At 33.6% G+C, this 15,987-nt stretch overlaps 1 protein-coding gene across 1 annotated transcript in view; it reads left to right on the top strand.

The window, feature by feature from the left end:
- The window catches only part of Nipped-B (Nipped-B cohesin loading factor), a 28,021-nt gene extending 18,463 nt beyond the window's left edge, over positions 1-9,558 (top strand). Inside the window, exons 16-27 of the mRNA XM_085957383.1 lie at positions 187-328; positions 675-802; positions 884-1,118; positions 1,205-1,359; positions 2,112-2,376; positions 3,049-3,239; positions 3,496-3,695; positions 3,779-3,902; positions 3,993-4,139; positions 5,463-5,737; positions 7,053-7,227; positions 7,929-9,558. Coding sequence (XP_085813509.1) covers positions 187-328; positions 675-802; positions 884-1,118; positions 1,205-1,359; positions 2,112-2,376; positions 3,049-3,239; positions 3,496-3,695; positions 3,779-3,902; positions 3,993-4,139; positions 5,463-5,737; positions 7,053-7,227; positions 7,929-8,063 — 2,172 coding nt within the window. The 3' untranslated portion in view covers positions 8,064-9,558. The remainder of the gene's footprint in view (positions 1-186; positions 329-674; positions 803-883; positions 1,119-1,204; positions 1,360-2,111; positions 2,377-3,048; positions 3,240-3,495; positions 3,696-3,778; positions 3,903-3,992; positions 4,140-5,462; positions 5,738-7,052; positions 7,228-7,928) is intronic.
- Positions 9,559-15,987: the final 6,429 nt, after the last annotated feature.

The raw sequence follows: 15,987 nt of genomic DNA, 5'->3' as shown, positions 1-15,987 counted from the left end.
AGAAGTTCTTAAAGATTTTTATGAAAATTAGTAGACATGGAATCCTTTTTTTGCTTCCATTTTATGTGTTAATGTGTATAGGCTTCATGTCTTAATATCTATAGAAGGTTTTCTTCATCATCTTTGGTTCCAAAGTGCATTCGTGAAATATTTGTACCATTATCTCATTGGCTATTTTGTTTGTAGTTATTTAAACCGAAAGAAGACAAAGATGACTCAACCAAAATAATTTTCACTCCGCCGAAATCTCTGCTACTCGCATGTCAGCAAATCGTCGACTGTCTTATTGAAAACCTCCTCAGACTCGAAGAAAACACGTTGCCCCAAGGTATTCAATATTTAAATTAGTAAATCGTATATAAGCTGTTAATTATTAAATCCAAATGCTTATCTAAATTGTGTTTATAAAAAATAGTTCACACATGTAAGTACGTATTTAAAAAAATGCAAAATTAGTTATGAAACATAAATGTTACAGAACAAAGAAAAGAAAAGAAAGATTGTCCCATTTACATTGTATGTTGGAAAATTGAGGGAAGACAATCAACGAAATAATACATACCTATTGTCAATTTTTCTGAGTAACGCTAAACAAAGTTTTTTTTTTTCTATATAATTTTTTTTTTGATTTCCCCAAAAAATGTGATTTGTTAATTAACTTTGATTATTTATAGGCGGGCAAGCGAATTCGGAGCGATTAGTCGCGTGTCTCAGCACATTGCACATGTTTGCTAAAATAAGACCTCAACTTTTGGTGAATCACGCCCTGACACTGCAGCCTTATCTTAGTTTGAAATGTCAGGTATGCTATAGAACTTTTCTCTTATTTCAATGTCAATCTATGAAAAAAACATAAATATTACAATTCAATGTTGCCTTGCAGACGTCGTGTGATCAGCAAATAATTAGCTGCGTGGCGTCCACCCTGGAACTGGTAGTCCCATTGATGGAGCATCCTAGTGAGACATTTCTGGCGCAGCTAGAAGAAGACTCCATCAAGCTCATCCTGCAGCATGGGCAAATCGTCATCGCCAGCTGTCTTTCTTGCTTAGGATCCATTGTCAATAACGTCACCAAGAATTTCAAGCTCATCAGAGATGTATTTACAAAATATCATGGTGAGCAAAGAACATTGATCTTTTAAATTTTTGAAATTAATTTTTTTTTTATTATGTCTAGTAATATTATATTGTTTTTTTATCAGGCGTGTTGGAGCAATGGAAGCAGGGCTGGGAGACGAATGCAGATTTAATGAGAACGACTCACCGGAGACCGCAGTTCCGCAGAGCTTTATTTATTGTCGGATTATTGCTCAGACATTTTGATTTCACAGATCGAAGTGTCATAATAGGATTACCAGTGAGTTGAGGATACTCAAGTGTTCTGCTTATTTGTTAATTTCACCTTCAATTTACTTATCAATTTTGATACTTTTTCACAAGTAATCAGGGACAATTTACCCATTTTTTAATTTCTTACGCCGCACAGGATACAAGAACGTTTCTTTGCAGTGCAAAAGTAGCGCAAATTGTTTTTTTATTAATAAACTTTAAAAGTTATCATCAGATGGGTACAGTAAAACCCCGTTAATACGAACACGGTTAACTTGAAATTCGTAAAATCTATTTATCTAGTCATTTCCATTAATTCAGTGATGAAACCATAATAGTCATGACTTATAAAAATTTAGAAATGGAAACAATGTTTCAAAATTGCAACATTTTTTTTTTAAGTTTTACTGTTTACCTTACATTTTGTAATTCGAATTTTTTTTACTTTCGGTCTAGTCGATTTGAATTAACGAGGCTTTACTGTAATTCTTAGTAATCATGCGATGCTAGGATTTTTCTCCATGTACCTATTTCATTTAGAATTTAGATAGTGAGTTACAATAAGGTATACTCATACTCCCTTTCAATATAATATGTATATAGGATTAATGAATGAATTACTTATTACATTCTTGGTGGAAAATTCTAATATTCAAATATAACACAATATGTATGTAATAGATATTCCACATAATTTTAAAACGATTAGGGTCAGTTTCATCGGCGTTATTTGGACGTTCTCAACTGAATTACTGATAAGATTGTTAATTTTATTTGCAGCCGGATATAAAGGACCAAGTATTCCAAAATTTGATGTTTTTTCTACACTTAGACGATGAAGATTTCCAAGCGCACACGCTCAAGTCTGTCGGCTCCGTGTGCGTGAGGCATTACGAATTTATGCTGCAGCCCGAGTTGAAGGAATATTATCACTATTTATTAAAATCGGATTTAAGTTCTCTAGAAATGAAATCGGAAGTGTTAAAAAATATAGAAATGTATCTGCTGGAAGAGGAACAACGAATGATTCGGCAAGATAAAGAATGTAAGTCAATTTAATTTAATATCACATAGAATAGTTACACATATTTACAAATTTACGGACTTAGACAGTTATAACTATATCGTCAATTATCCTTTATTTAAAAAGTCAACAAGACAATCGATTGTATTAGAAAGACGGATCGAAGCAGACATGAAATGTGTGTAAATTGTATGGTAAATTGATATTATAATTATGTATTTGATGATTTTTCAAATGAATAAAAATCAAATGTTTTCATTGAAATATCGAAGAAAAAAATATACTCTTGTGACCAATTCACAGGACTGCTCCCGTTTTAGTTGGTGTCGCTTGGCAAAGCAATAGACACTGGATGTTAATCTGCATCAATTTTTGTTTACGAATTTAATTGTAATTGTAATAACAAAATTACAATACATGATTTTAAAACGTGAGGTGCTTGCACTCGAAAAAGAAAGCATTCCAATGAATGACAGGTCAAGAAAATAATGAAAAAACCAGTAATAATTTAAAATTTAGTACACAAAAAATTAAGATAAATGAGGCCATTATTATTTCATGCGTTTTACAACCGTACCTTTTTGTCCATAGTGGATTACAGATCATTTTGCAACTAGTGTATAGTCTGAACCCTTTATTGATGATAATTATGACAAGCAATGTATTCATGGGTTTTTTTCTCTTTCTTTTTAGGGTCAAAAAGATCAAAACAAGAAAACTTAAAAGAAATGGGTGATGTCTCATCGGGAATGGCTTCTACTGTGATACAATTATACTTGAGAGAAATTCTCGCATCTTTCCTTCATCCCAGCACCATTGTGAGGACTGCCGCCATGAAAGTTATTCAATTGGTTTTAGCACAAGGTCTAGTCCACCCTGTACAGGTAATTTCTTTCCCACTTAATGTCATTGACAGTTACAAATTGAGCTAACTTATCTTGAAATTAAAATTTTATCTAAATATACACATAAATCTCCCGTTCTATAAAATGTATCTACAAATTTTTTGTCATAATGATGGTTTTAAAGAGCAGTGTTGGTTCGCTGTAGCTTCCTTCTCCAAAGAACTATTACTGTCCTATGTTTTATACATTTAATAAAAATTTAAACTGATGAACCATTCTATTAAATATTTTTTAGATTGTCCCATACTTAATTTCGATGAGCACAGATACAGAAGTGACAGTTTACCATACGGCAGACAAACAGCTACAGGAAATCGATAAGAAGTATCCCGGATTCATTCACATGAAGTCACAGCTCGGTATCAAGTTGTCGTATGAGCTGCAGAAGATTTTGCAGGATTCGCCTAAGAAATCTGAACTCATTCGAGGATTTAGGTAAATGAATAAACTAAATCGCTTTTTAAATGTGAATTCATGATGTGTGAAATTTGTAATGTTATTCTTGTTTTAAATTGCAGAATTAAAGAGCCCGATGAATATCCTACAGCTCTGAATGGATTCCTTTATTCTCTTTTACGAGTTACCAAGCCTCAAAGAAGAGCTCTCGCCTTATCTGTATTGAAACAGTTCGATGAGCATGTGGTGAGCATAATACAAGTCAAACTATAATATCTCAAACCGTTTAATTATAGTAATTTATAAGATGATATTAATTTCTTGTGAACTTTTCAGAAAACTCACCTTGCTCAAATGCTGTACCTAGCTGATAATCTGGCATATTTTCCGTACCAAGTGCAAGATGAACCATTATTTATAATACATCATATCGATATCATAATATCCACATCCGGATCAAACCTATTGCAGCTTTTTCGAGAGGTAATTATCATTGTTATTGTTACAATACTTTTGAAAGAGACATTTAAAATTGACACGCAGGGTTCGAAGGTGACTTGGGTTTTGACAAACATTATTACAAGAAGACAGATGCCATTGAAAGTTTCCCTCAATTACAAATTTTGATGGAATCACAGTGGAGATCATGTGGAGACATTTATGATACGCTCGCATTGTTTAAGTGAAACTAGGTACAGCAAAATCGCTGTTGGAGTACAACCACTAAGACGAAAAATTGCCTCTGGGTGTGCTCAAACCACCATTTTTTTCGATCTCTACCACTGGGCTATACCCCCTAAATATATCTTGTTATCATAGACTATAGATACATATAGACGCCACCCGTTGCATTGCTAAATGAAGCTACGTGCCGTGCGTTTGGTTTGTGGGCGAGCGAACGCATTCGCCTATAAATGTTCGAGACCATAGACCATTTCGCTAGTGCTCGCCCAAAGTGCTCGCACTAGACGCTCAGAATTAAAATATAATTTTCTGTTTTTTTACGTTATATAGTATTTTTAAGCGGTCAAAATGCAACCAATTAGGTAAATATATCCATAATTTAAGTTATTTTAAAGAAACACTAGGTCACTGATATTAAAATAAATAATAATATACAAATAAATTGTCACGAACATGTATCAACTTACCTATGAAACGTAATACCATCTTCTTGCTTATCAGTACGGCTACCATATTTTAATACAACATGCAGAACCACCTTTCCTACTTAATTAACTAAAAATATTTACCACTGACTTTATGTTTAACACAAAAAATAGCAAATTTAGCAACGCGAACAACATGCTACGTGAAGCGATTCAGCACTACTTGCCGGCGATATTTTTGGAAACCAACTTAAAAATATGTAGACCTTTTATCTTACTCTAGTGCGTGTCGCAGAGATTCTAAGGGTGCCGAATACTTTCTCACTCGCACTCATGCATCGTTTTTGTTCAGGCCTTGCTTGTTATACTTTGTTATGTAATATTTAACATGAAAACGTGAGATAAACAAATCACTCATTAGGGTTTGAACCACCAACCTTTCGGTTTAAGTGTCAATTTTAGGGAACAATAATTAATTATACACCTATTTTACAAGTTGGCTTCTTTTGATTTTTTGCCTTATTCGACTCAGCAAGCCAACTCACGGCTATGGAAATTGCAACAATAACAAACAGAAATCACCAGTTGAAAGCCTGAAACTAGTGTTTCGTTATTTTATCAAAATTAAGAAAACAATTTGTTCATTTCATAACCCATGTTCCCTGTGGATACACTAATTTTTTTTTTATTTGTGCAGGGTCTGATACCGCTAAAACCTCCTGTGGACCCCAATATGGTAAATTGCGTGGATGGTTTGAACGCGAATATAAATATGATAAGCGGGGTTGCGGGGCCGGTGGTCCCTGACGTCCTGGAAGACGACGAAGAAGAAGAGGAGGACGCGGAGGCGCTCATGGCGCGCTTGCCGCTGGACACCACAGCGCTGCGGGATTGCCTGGCCACTGCGCAGGGCTGCCTCCTCCTCCTCGTGCTCAAGCAGCACCTCAAAGGGACCTTCGGAATGACTGACGCGTGAGTGCCTCTCTACTCTACTTCACTTTCTTTCCTATTCCATTTGTTTTGGATACTGTACACTCTCAGTAATCCGTCGCTCGATTATCCGACAACTACCAAAATCTGCCATTATTTTTACTAGTTGAAAGCACAAAATCAAGCTCTATAATTCGCTGGTATTCGATTGTCAACTTCAGTAGTCCGCCGCATACAAGTATACAACGCAGGTGAGACAGATTTATTTTGGAAATTTCTCCTTCGTAAAACGTACGTTCATCGCGAAGAAATTAATGTACCAGGGAGGTAAGTATCCAAGGACCGCATCACAATATACCGTGCTCCAATGCAACCGGGACAAACTGATACTTTTGGTTATAGAGAAAGCTAGGAATCCTAAGCCATTCAAGAATATCTGCCTCACTGAACAACTGGTTGTGTCAAGTGATGTACTGTCTAATATTTAGTTAATAAACTTAGTCTATAAATATGTATATTTTAGTAAATAGGTACTTGATTTTGATTATAAATAAAACCGTAATTTGCTAGTTCAAATTTCTCAAAAAAACTATTTTTACGAAATACCTGTTTTAATTTTTACCATATATTGTATGTATGCACTATAATCCGCCGTTTTCACTAATTGGACACTTCTCTGGTTTTTGGGGTTACGGATTACTGAGAGACTACTGTACATTATTATTCAATTGAGTTGGCATTTGGCAGAATTTTATTTTACAAAACAGTGTGGCTCATGGTCTGAACAAAACTGACATGAGTGCGACAGAAAGTTTTAGTGGCAAAGATAGAGTGAGATAGAATAATCTTGTACGCAAGTGTAAATTTCTCTACCAAAAATCCACTTTATTGGTGATTGGCCAAATAATGCAGTGTCTTTTTCTAAAACTACAGTACATCCTCGAGTAAGCAAACTTTGATTACCTGGTAAGCACATTGATCATCAGTTTCATGTATATGAACATAAAACATTGAAAAACTACAATGTAAAATATTATTATTGAAGTAAAATGAGTTTGTTCGACTGTCTGAATATATATTCTAGCAAACAATCCAAAGTAATATTTCACGATCGGTGGCGATCGTGGCAAACAATCAGGGCAGACGATCGGCATAAAAATCTGCCAATGTAATTCGAGTTTAAAACAGACATACACGATGGTCATGAAAACCGAATGATCTTTTTCACAAACATATTTGTTTTTACAGTGGTTACCCTTCCAGTAAAACTCTTGAATGTATCACTTCAAATGTGTAATAATCATTTGCAAGCACTCCTTCCTATCAATAATACATATGTATTTTTGCAATTCCACAGAAAAATATCCCAATATTCCCCGTCGGAGGGTGCAAAAATATATGAAAAAGCAGTGAATAGAAGATCAAATTTAAAATTCAATCCCAAAGCTACGACCAGTCAACTAATAGAAGGCGGAGTGTCCAGAGAATTGGACGAAAACGGCAGGAGGGATTTAGTCAACCAATACCTCGAGGTAATAAATATATATTATATTTTTATTCTTCTCATAAATTAATCGGTACGTTATTTGAAGTTATTAATTATTCGGCAAACATATAACTTAACCATGAAATTTAACAATCATGAGAACAAATCTTGAGACAAACCTTTTTTACTATGATTTGACATGATTATTAGCATAGCAGCCGACTGAAACTCTTTTTGTCTAATAGCCTGATACACAGAATGTGAACATTATGTAAAACTAACTAATTATAAAAGCCATGCACAGACGATAATGCAATGGCAAATTACTATTTTCTGTAGCATTAAAACATTTTTTAATTGAAATAATAATAATAATTGTAAATTAATATAAACTTTTAATAATATGTTACTTTATGTATTAGTGGTTTAATTGAATAGATGCATGCATCGCAGACACAAGTATCCCTAGTTATGGTATTTGGACAATATTTATTGTATTATTCATTTGGCCGACGACAGCTTGAAAATACGTTATGCTCCTACAGTAGAGTAGCAAGTATTGCAAGCATCGTGTCTGTCCTGATCTCACAATGAGCAAACTGAATGTTATGTACCAACCAATCATTTAATAGAAACAAGATAAAAGTTATGTTCATAATCGAGGATAAGATTCACTTCACTACTAGACAATTAAAATTGTTACTGATATTTGATGACCAAACCGACCTATTGATAATTCCATTACAGTTCAAGCAGTTGATGCTGAAGTTTGATCCAGAAGAAGAAGACGACGAGGACACGCCAGTCGTGGCGGGTGCGGCCAACGCTGTCGCGCCTCAAGCCGCCGCTTCCGATGCCGCCCCATCCACCACCGCTACGTAATGTCTCCCCCCTCCACCGCTTCACTGTAAATACTAATCTCTGGGACCGCCGCCCTCGCATTTATAATTTTGTGAAATGACACTTTGCAAAGCGGCAGGCGGTCGGCGGGTCCATGTTAAATGTCGTGTGTAAATGATAAATGATAAAAGATAAAAATATTGTGAAAGTGTATAGAGTGTTTTAGCGGACGAAAGGGGAGGCGGAGCGCGTCCCGGCCCGTTTGTAATTTATATATTAACGTAAATCTTTATTTAATTCTATTTTAAGAGAGAACCTCCCCGCGCCTTTGCGCGATTATTTTGTTTCTAGCTAATTTTATAAACAATTTGTTGTCTACGTCGATACAATTTGTTTGTATTGAAAAATATATATTCAAAAATAAAATGTCACGCCCCATTAAGACGGGTCTGACGATTTTATGAACGATGCAGGAGGAAAATATAGGTGGCCCCGTTGGAATGTCGTTTTTTTTTATTCCCGTGTATATTTCAAATGGAGTTATTCATCGCCTCGGATTTGATTTGATTAAACAAAACTCGTTCCGGACATTCGCTGTCCGTTGATATGGGCGTTTGCGATGGCATACGAAGCTTCTTAAGCATGATTATTTTTAACGATCGTTGTATGTTCGTTTGCGTAAATGGAGTTTGTTTTAAAATTAAAGTATTTAGAAAATTATTGCGTCAGCGAAAATCGAACAGCGTTAATTATAATTTAATTGGTAGATTTGATATTAGTTCTCGTAACAGAATTCTATTAGTGCAATAAAGTCATAGGCGTATAGATCTATTCTGCTCGGTGATTTTTTTTTGTACGAGACGAACGGTTTCAGAGGACCATTCATATTTTCTTCTTTCCTGGAGTCGAACGGCGCGCGAGAGAGATCAATTCTAAATATATCAAAATTATATTGATTTTTATTTCGACCTTGCATACGTATTCATTTCACATTACACATGTTTTTAATTGGCAAACACTAAACACTGTTTGTAGGAGATAATTTGTAGTACAAACGGTCTGTAAATACTGCATTTAAACATATGAATGATTTTGTCTAAGATCCATATGAAAGAAGATGTGTATTTTGATTATCTTTCGATATAATCTGATTTCCCTTTTTTTTTTCATCATATGAAATTATTTAATATTATACGGATACTTTCTCTGGCCTATTAAATATTTTTTTGTAATTATATGAAATATATGGTTACATATGAATTTTGTATATGTGTTCAATTATTTTTCCTTACCCCGGTGCATGGAATATCAATGGTACTACGGTAAAACTAACTAATTACGATCCCTATGCATAGACGACAATTACCAAAATAACTTATAACATGGAACTTTGTACGATTTTCTGTAGATTATTAAAGTATTTTTAATTTACATTCAGTAAAAGTATGAAAACTGCACAATATAATTAAATTGAATGCAATTTTACAAAACAAATAATTTCCACAGACAAAAATAACAATCTCATTCTCAAAGATATAAAAAACATGAAAATAATAATATTATATTTGTAAAAATATCATAATATGGGCCTCCACAGGGTGGAGGTTGTGTTTAACCCGATCGCCGCGGATGGGACATATGTTGTTTTCTACATAAGCTCTGATACTGGGCGGATGTCGCAACTGTTGATATCGAAAATTGAAATGTCGGTAAAGTAGGAAATACTTCACGCATAGTATTGATTTTTGTATTGAAAGATGCTCTGATTCGTGTTCGTACCGCCATATCAATAACTTTGTCAAAAATATGTTGTTTTAATTTCATAAACATCGATCTTTCGAACCCCCTCGATCTATTGAGATTCGCCGGTACGATTGTATCAGTTCAAATCTACGCGGTATTTTTCGCGGCTGCGCAGTAGGTATACAAAATATATTTCATTCGAGTTGAGTGTGCGCCGATCATTTACCGTGTAAAGTTGAATTCACCGCGATTTTTACATCATGTGAGGGAATACGAAAAAGACAACCAAAAAACGAAAAGAAATTTGTCGTAATATTTCTAAAAATGTACTTGAACTTGTGTTCTGGATTATGTCATTTATTACTCATGTGTCTCCCCAATTGTTTCAAAGTCATAAATCAAGCTCATTATTGAAAGTCTTAAATATTTAGTAAAGATGCGTCCACACGGAATGAAAAAATATATATTATTATATTTTAGAGGATTGCAAGTTTTACCAATAAATTACGAATTACTATGAAGGAATATATAAAACGTATAAATTTTTGATAAAAAAACACACGGGTAGGTATACAATATAATATAAAATATAAATCATGGAATATTGACTTTTCAACTATATTACATATTATCTTCGCGTACAATTTAATGCTTGTAAATTTTTAAAACCTTACCCAAAAAAAAGTTTTTGTAGCACTTGGAAAAATTTACGCAATTTAAAAAATAAATATTGTTTTTTTTACAAAACATAAAATGACAATCACTAGCATAACACAATGCTCAATAAACTGAAAAGTAATCTACAAAATCCAAGTTTCACTAAAAAAAAAAAAACAAAAAAATTATTATAATATTTTCAACCAGTGTGGACTCACCTTTAACGCTTAAATTAGAATGGCCCATAAAACATGTAAAATGCTGACACAATCTATGCCACGAAATAAAACTGGGGACTACCATCCAATTTTAATGGATTTGTCATCAATAAAACTTACACTAATTAGCAATAATTCATAAGTCACCAATAAAAGCTATTATTTTCAATAATTTTTATGGCATTTTTAAGTGTTTTTAACACGAGTAAAATAAAATTAGTCAGTGATTAATTGTCTTCATCGGCACACTTGTTTTGAAGTCGAGTGTTATGTCGTCGAAAATGGCGACAGAGTTTATCGGAACAAAGCAATACGGTAGTTTTGTTAAAGTAAACACAGCTAAATTGAACACTCCATTATGTGTTTTAGTGTGGCACTTTGATCCTTATGTATCTAGGTATGATAGCTCTTGTAGCCACAATTTTTAACTGCCGTATTTATTATAATACAGCGAAGAATAACATTTCGAAAAACCGACCGCGGACAGTACATCTTTTGTATGGAAACTTTACGCGCCGATCGGGTTAAGAGATTTTTGTTTTTTTTACGAGAAATGGATTTTATAAAAAGTATTAAAAGCTAAAGATAAAGTGCATACCAAACACACATTGAAAAACAACATGACTGCCTGACCCCGGGACCCACGACAGTATAGGCCAGCAATGGTGAATCTATGTCATGCTGATTTTGCGTGACATGTGTATGTTTTATTTTGAAGAGAAAAAAATAACTTATAAATATTTTTTTTACAAAAAAGTTTAATAAACATATATATATATTAAAAAATAATGACGGCATAGCCATGTGTATTTTCTTTGGTTTTTAATATTACTTTTAACAATAATATTTATCAATTGATACGGAAACGATGAAATTAATCCTTAAATTACAGATTGCATTGTATAAAAAAATAGCACGTCAATTCGATTTACAGTGGATTAACAATGTTTAATAAGATGCGTTGGTTTAGTCGCAGCTAGGTAATCCAATCCCGGGATCTTGGACAATTTTCGATACCTATGAATCCCGGGATTAGTAAACATAATCCCAAAACCTTCAGGATTGATTTTTTTATCAATCACAATTTGGGAATCCAATTCCGAGCCAAAATTCTGATCCCAGGATTTCGAGATTACAATTTGACAATCCCGGGATTGGCATTTCTTTCCATTGTTATTATAAAATTTTTATATTTACAAATAACATTGATAAAATCGGTCAAAAATAAATCTAGTATAATTTATACTATTTAAGACATTTATTGTTAATATTGTATACGTTCAATCTTGGAAATACACAAGTTTAACGGAGTAAATAATATTGTAATATGAATAATAATGTGAATTTAATATGAGATTGCTGTTTCTGATAGTAAAGACTTAATGAATAGGTTAGCGAGATTTAAAATAGTGAAGCAAATCATGGTAAACTTATGGCTTTTCCGCTTTATAAATCTAATTAGTCAGCCAAATATGAAACTGTCGTAAAACGTATGAGATCATGATGGAATTACTTTGTTAATAGTGCGAAGCATTGTTTTTTCCAATCTTTCTCATTTTTATTAATTTATGTGAAAAAATAAAATGAATCGGCAACTTACACATGGGTATAAATCAAACTTCATTCAAACTCAGTTTATTTCTAATGTACTTATTTGTTATTAAAAGTATTTTTTGTTATATTATTTTCGTTTTTATTTTATTTTCCATAAAAAATTATGAAAAAATCAATCCCGAAAGTTTCGGGATTATGTTTATCAATCCCGGGATTCATAGGTATCGAAAATAGCTCGGGATCCCGGGATTGGAATCCCTAATCACAATCGATTAGTATGTGTACAAAATTATGCTAGTGAAGTGTATGTACCTGCACATGTCACAGGGGGAATCGCCGGATGCCCATGGATAATAAACAACCATTTTCTGTTGTTTAACCAGCTAGACGCCACTGACGTTCTAGCACGCGAACGCCGTGTAACCGACAGTGCCATGGACATGCAGGCAGGCACTTGTTTCTATGCCGAATTTTATGAATGTTACCTTTTCTTAAATAGATAAAAAAAACTGTTTTGCTTTCACATTATTATCTATATTATTACAATATTATATTTATGATATCATTAAACCCATGTATTTCCAAGACTGAACGTGTAGGTACACAATATTAACATTAAAACATGTCTTAAATAGTATAAATTATATTAGACATTTTTTACCGATTTTATCAATGCTATTTGTATAAATAAAATATTAAGCAATTATCGAAAAAAACGGGAATCCCGGAATCGTCAAATTGTAATTCCAGGATCGAAATTTTGGCTCGGGGATTGGATTCCCTAGTCGCGGTTAAGTACTTGAGTGTTTCGGTGAAATCATTGGTATATGTCAAAAAGACTAGCGCACGGGTAAAGCGACTTGCAGCAAACCACTGTAATTATATACCGAATCATCCTAACACGCATGCCCTGTGATGTGGCTTCGTGACATTCCCGCCTAATCATCGACCATCCATAGATATTAATGTTAGATGGTTTTTATTTTTATAATGTCCTGTGTTTCCGGAGTAAAGCTACAGAATTTACATTTGGTTGTGAACTTGTGATTATAATCTTTGGTCAACCAACAACCCTTACATTCAGGATTTCCCTCCAATTATATTGATACAGTTATCTTTTAGATAGTATTCGCGGGAGGTTTGTTTTTCTACTTGAAATTTTAATAAAAGGCTTAATAAATCATTAACAATACTTGCACTGGCAACACGGTTCTTCAATTGCTTTAAATTATCGAGGGTATACTGACAGTGCCAAAATGTATACAATTTTACGCTCTATGTCCTGGTAAAACGCACAAAGGCATAGGATATAATGGTGAGAAAATAGAAACATTATTAAATCACATTGTTTTTTTTTATTCTGATAGAAAGCATGATGATGACCTAATAATGGTGAGAAAATAGAAACATTATGAAATCACATTGTTTTTTTTTTATTCTGATAGAAAGCATGATGATGACCTAATGCATTCTGCGTATACAAAATACAGGACTTGTAACATGTCGTATACTGTGTTTGCCACAAAGGTTAGTCTTTATAATGTAGAAAAAATGTTTTTAAATCATAAAAAAATCTATGTGGGAAAACGCTTTGAAAATAAAATGAAAGTCCTTTTTGCGATTATCTCAGAACTTGTTTTAATGAGTTAATGCTTTCTGTCAGTATACTCTCGTTATAATGTATCTAGCTTAAATATTTAATATAATTATCCACTATAATAGTAGATAGTACGGTTGCACGAGATTGCAGTACGAGTATGCTTCATGTTCATTGCAGCGGTTAGAATGCGTTATTAACATGAACCCAATAAATAAATCCAGCTGATGTTCGATGAAGTAGCACTTGGTCAGTGAAGAATAGTGCATGTAAATAAATCCTAGTGCTAATAAAAAAAACAAAAATTATTAGAATCAAACAAGAGACTTTCAAAGATGATCGGAAATATTATATGAAAGAAGCGTGGTTAAAATGCACCCACGATCACGATCTCTGTAAATTTTGATAACAAGGAAAAAATTATTCAAAGAATAAAATGCATTCAGCATGGTAAAAGATAGAATCTCAAGAACTAATTGTAATTTTTAAACGTTTTTTTATAGAATTCTTGAAAACCATTTTTTTTGCGATGATACCAACAATGATTTTCACACATTAGGCTAAGGTTAATAAAAATAACACATCCAAACGTGACGTGGCCTGCGTACACTTAACCTAATGCTTCTCGCAAACTATCGGCCCTGGTGGGAGTTTTCGTATAGGTAGAGTGAGATAGAGGTTGATTTATTGGTATCACGTAACTTTGCCGTATACACTGGATATGATTTAGTAGCCTTTCAAGACGCCAGAAGTCAGGTTGAAACTATCTCTCAAGGCATTGCAGCACTGGCTGAGCCAGGTCCAACGTCGCGTCTTCACTCTCAATGTGATGAGAGGCTGCTTGGTCCGCTCTCTAGTCTGCTAAAGTCATGCCAGCACACATCGGTTTTCGATGCTCAGTATACGGTTGCTATGAGCCTTCGTACGGTGCCATGACTCACTACTGTAAAGCAGCAACATCGGAATTCAAGTATCAAATAGGCGGCATTTGGTTTTAACTGAGTACAGTTGTGAGTCCCAAACACTGCCATTCCCATTGCGACCTCCCATGATGTGCACCCCCAGGAATTAAAAATGTCAACATTCTTGATATTTTGCCCGTCGCTAATCAGAGGGAAATCTGGATGAAGATAGGTGCTATTACATAAGATATTGGTAGTATCACCTACATAATATTGATTATAAGTCTTATTCTGTAGTAGTTTTATTATAACTACTCTCAAGTTATCAAGATCATAATGCTAAGTTTTGATAGTCGCAAAGTACAGTAAAACCTCGTTAGTAAGCACACTGATAATTCGAAATTCGCTGTAATTCGAAATTTTCCCGAAAAAAGTCCATTGAACATTATTTTCATATAAAACCATACCTTTAATTCGAATTGATTTCAGAGTCCCTGGCATACAAAAATATTCAATAAATCGTAATAAAGTACACTATTTCAAGAGCCAGTCATTGAAAATTGTGAGACTTTTCTTAAAAAATCAAAAATTATTATTATTTATTTTACTTATTTTAAGAAAGTAATAAAAATAATCATGACATTTTATGACCCAATTCGGTAGGCACATCTATGATCGGAAACGAAATTAATGAAAATCAAAAAAAAAAAATTTTAAAATTAATATTTTCTCCTTTCGATTTTCGGTCCCATGGAATTCGTATTAACGAGATTTTACTGTAGCTCTTGTAAAACTTTTCTACTACATAAATTATGTAATATAATTATTAGGATAAATCCTGGAGTCGGAGCTATAAATTATATTTGCAATTGTCATAATATGTATTTGAAGATGTGATACGTCAAGACTGAACAACATCAACCGACGTCTTCCAAAACTTGGGAGTAAGTAAACATTATTTAAAATAATTCTACAGTATAGACCGGGGATCGACTATACAATTATACATGTCTAATGTGTAGTCGACTAGACCCGTGGTGGAGTAGCTGCAGAGTGTCGTGAGTTCGAGTCCTGTATCTAGATAATGGTTTGTTTAATTTATATTTGATTAGCAAAAACCTGACCTGATGACAAACAATTAGGATGACCTCCATTCTATTGGAGGTCCATGTACTCTACTTTCCTAAATAACTAAAATACCCAATTGATAAACCCCTAGCCCTAGTGAAAGTGTTCGTGAATTGCATCATTGATAGTTTCAGAAATAAAAAACATTAACTTTTTTTTTGTTTATT

The sequence above is a fragment of the Rhyacophila brunnea genome, unplaced genomic scaffold (assembly GCF_057557595.1).
Source record: "Rhyacophila brunnea isolate RB1 unplaced genomic scaffold, BYU_Rbru_1.0 scaffold_7, whole genome shotgun sequence".
NCBI classification, from domain to species: Eukaryota; Metazoa; Arthropoda; class Insecta; order Trichoptera; family Rhyacophilidae; genus Rhyacophila; species Rhyacophila brunnea.
This window is presented reverse-complemented; position numbering and strand designations above follow the sequence as displayed.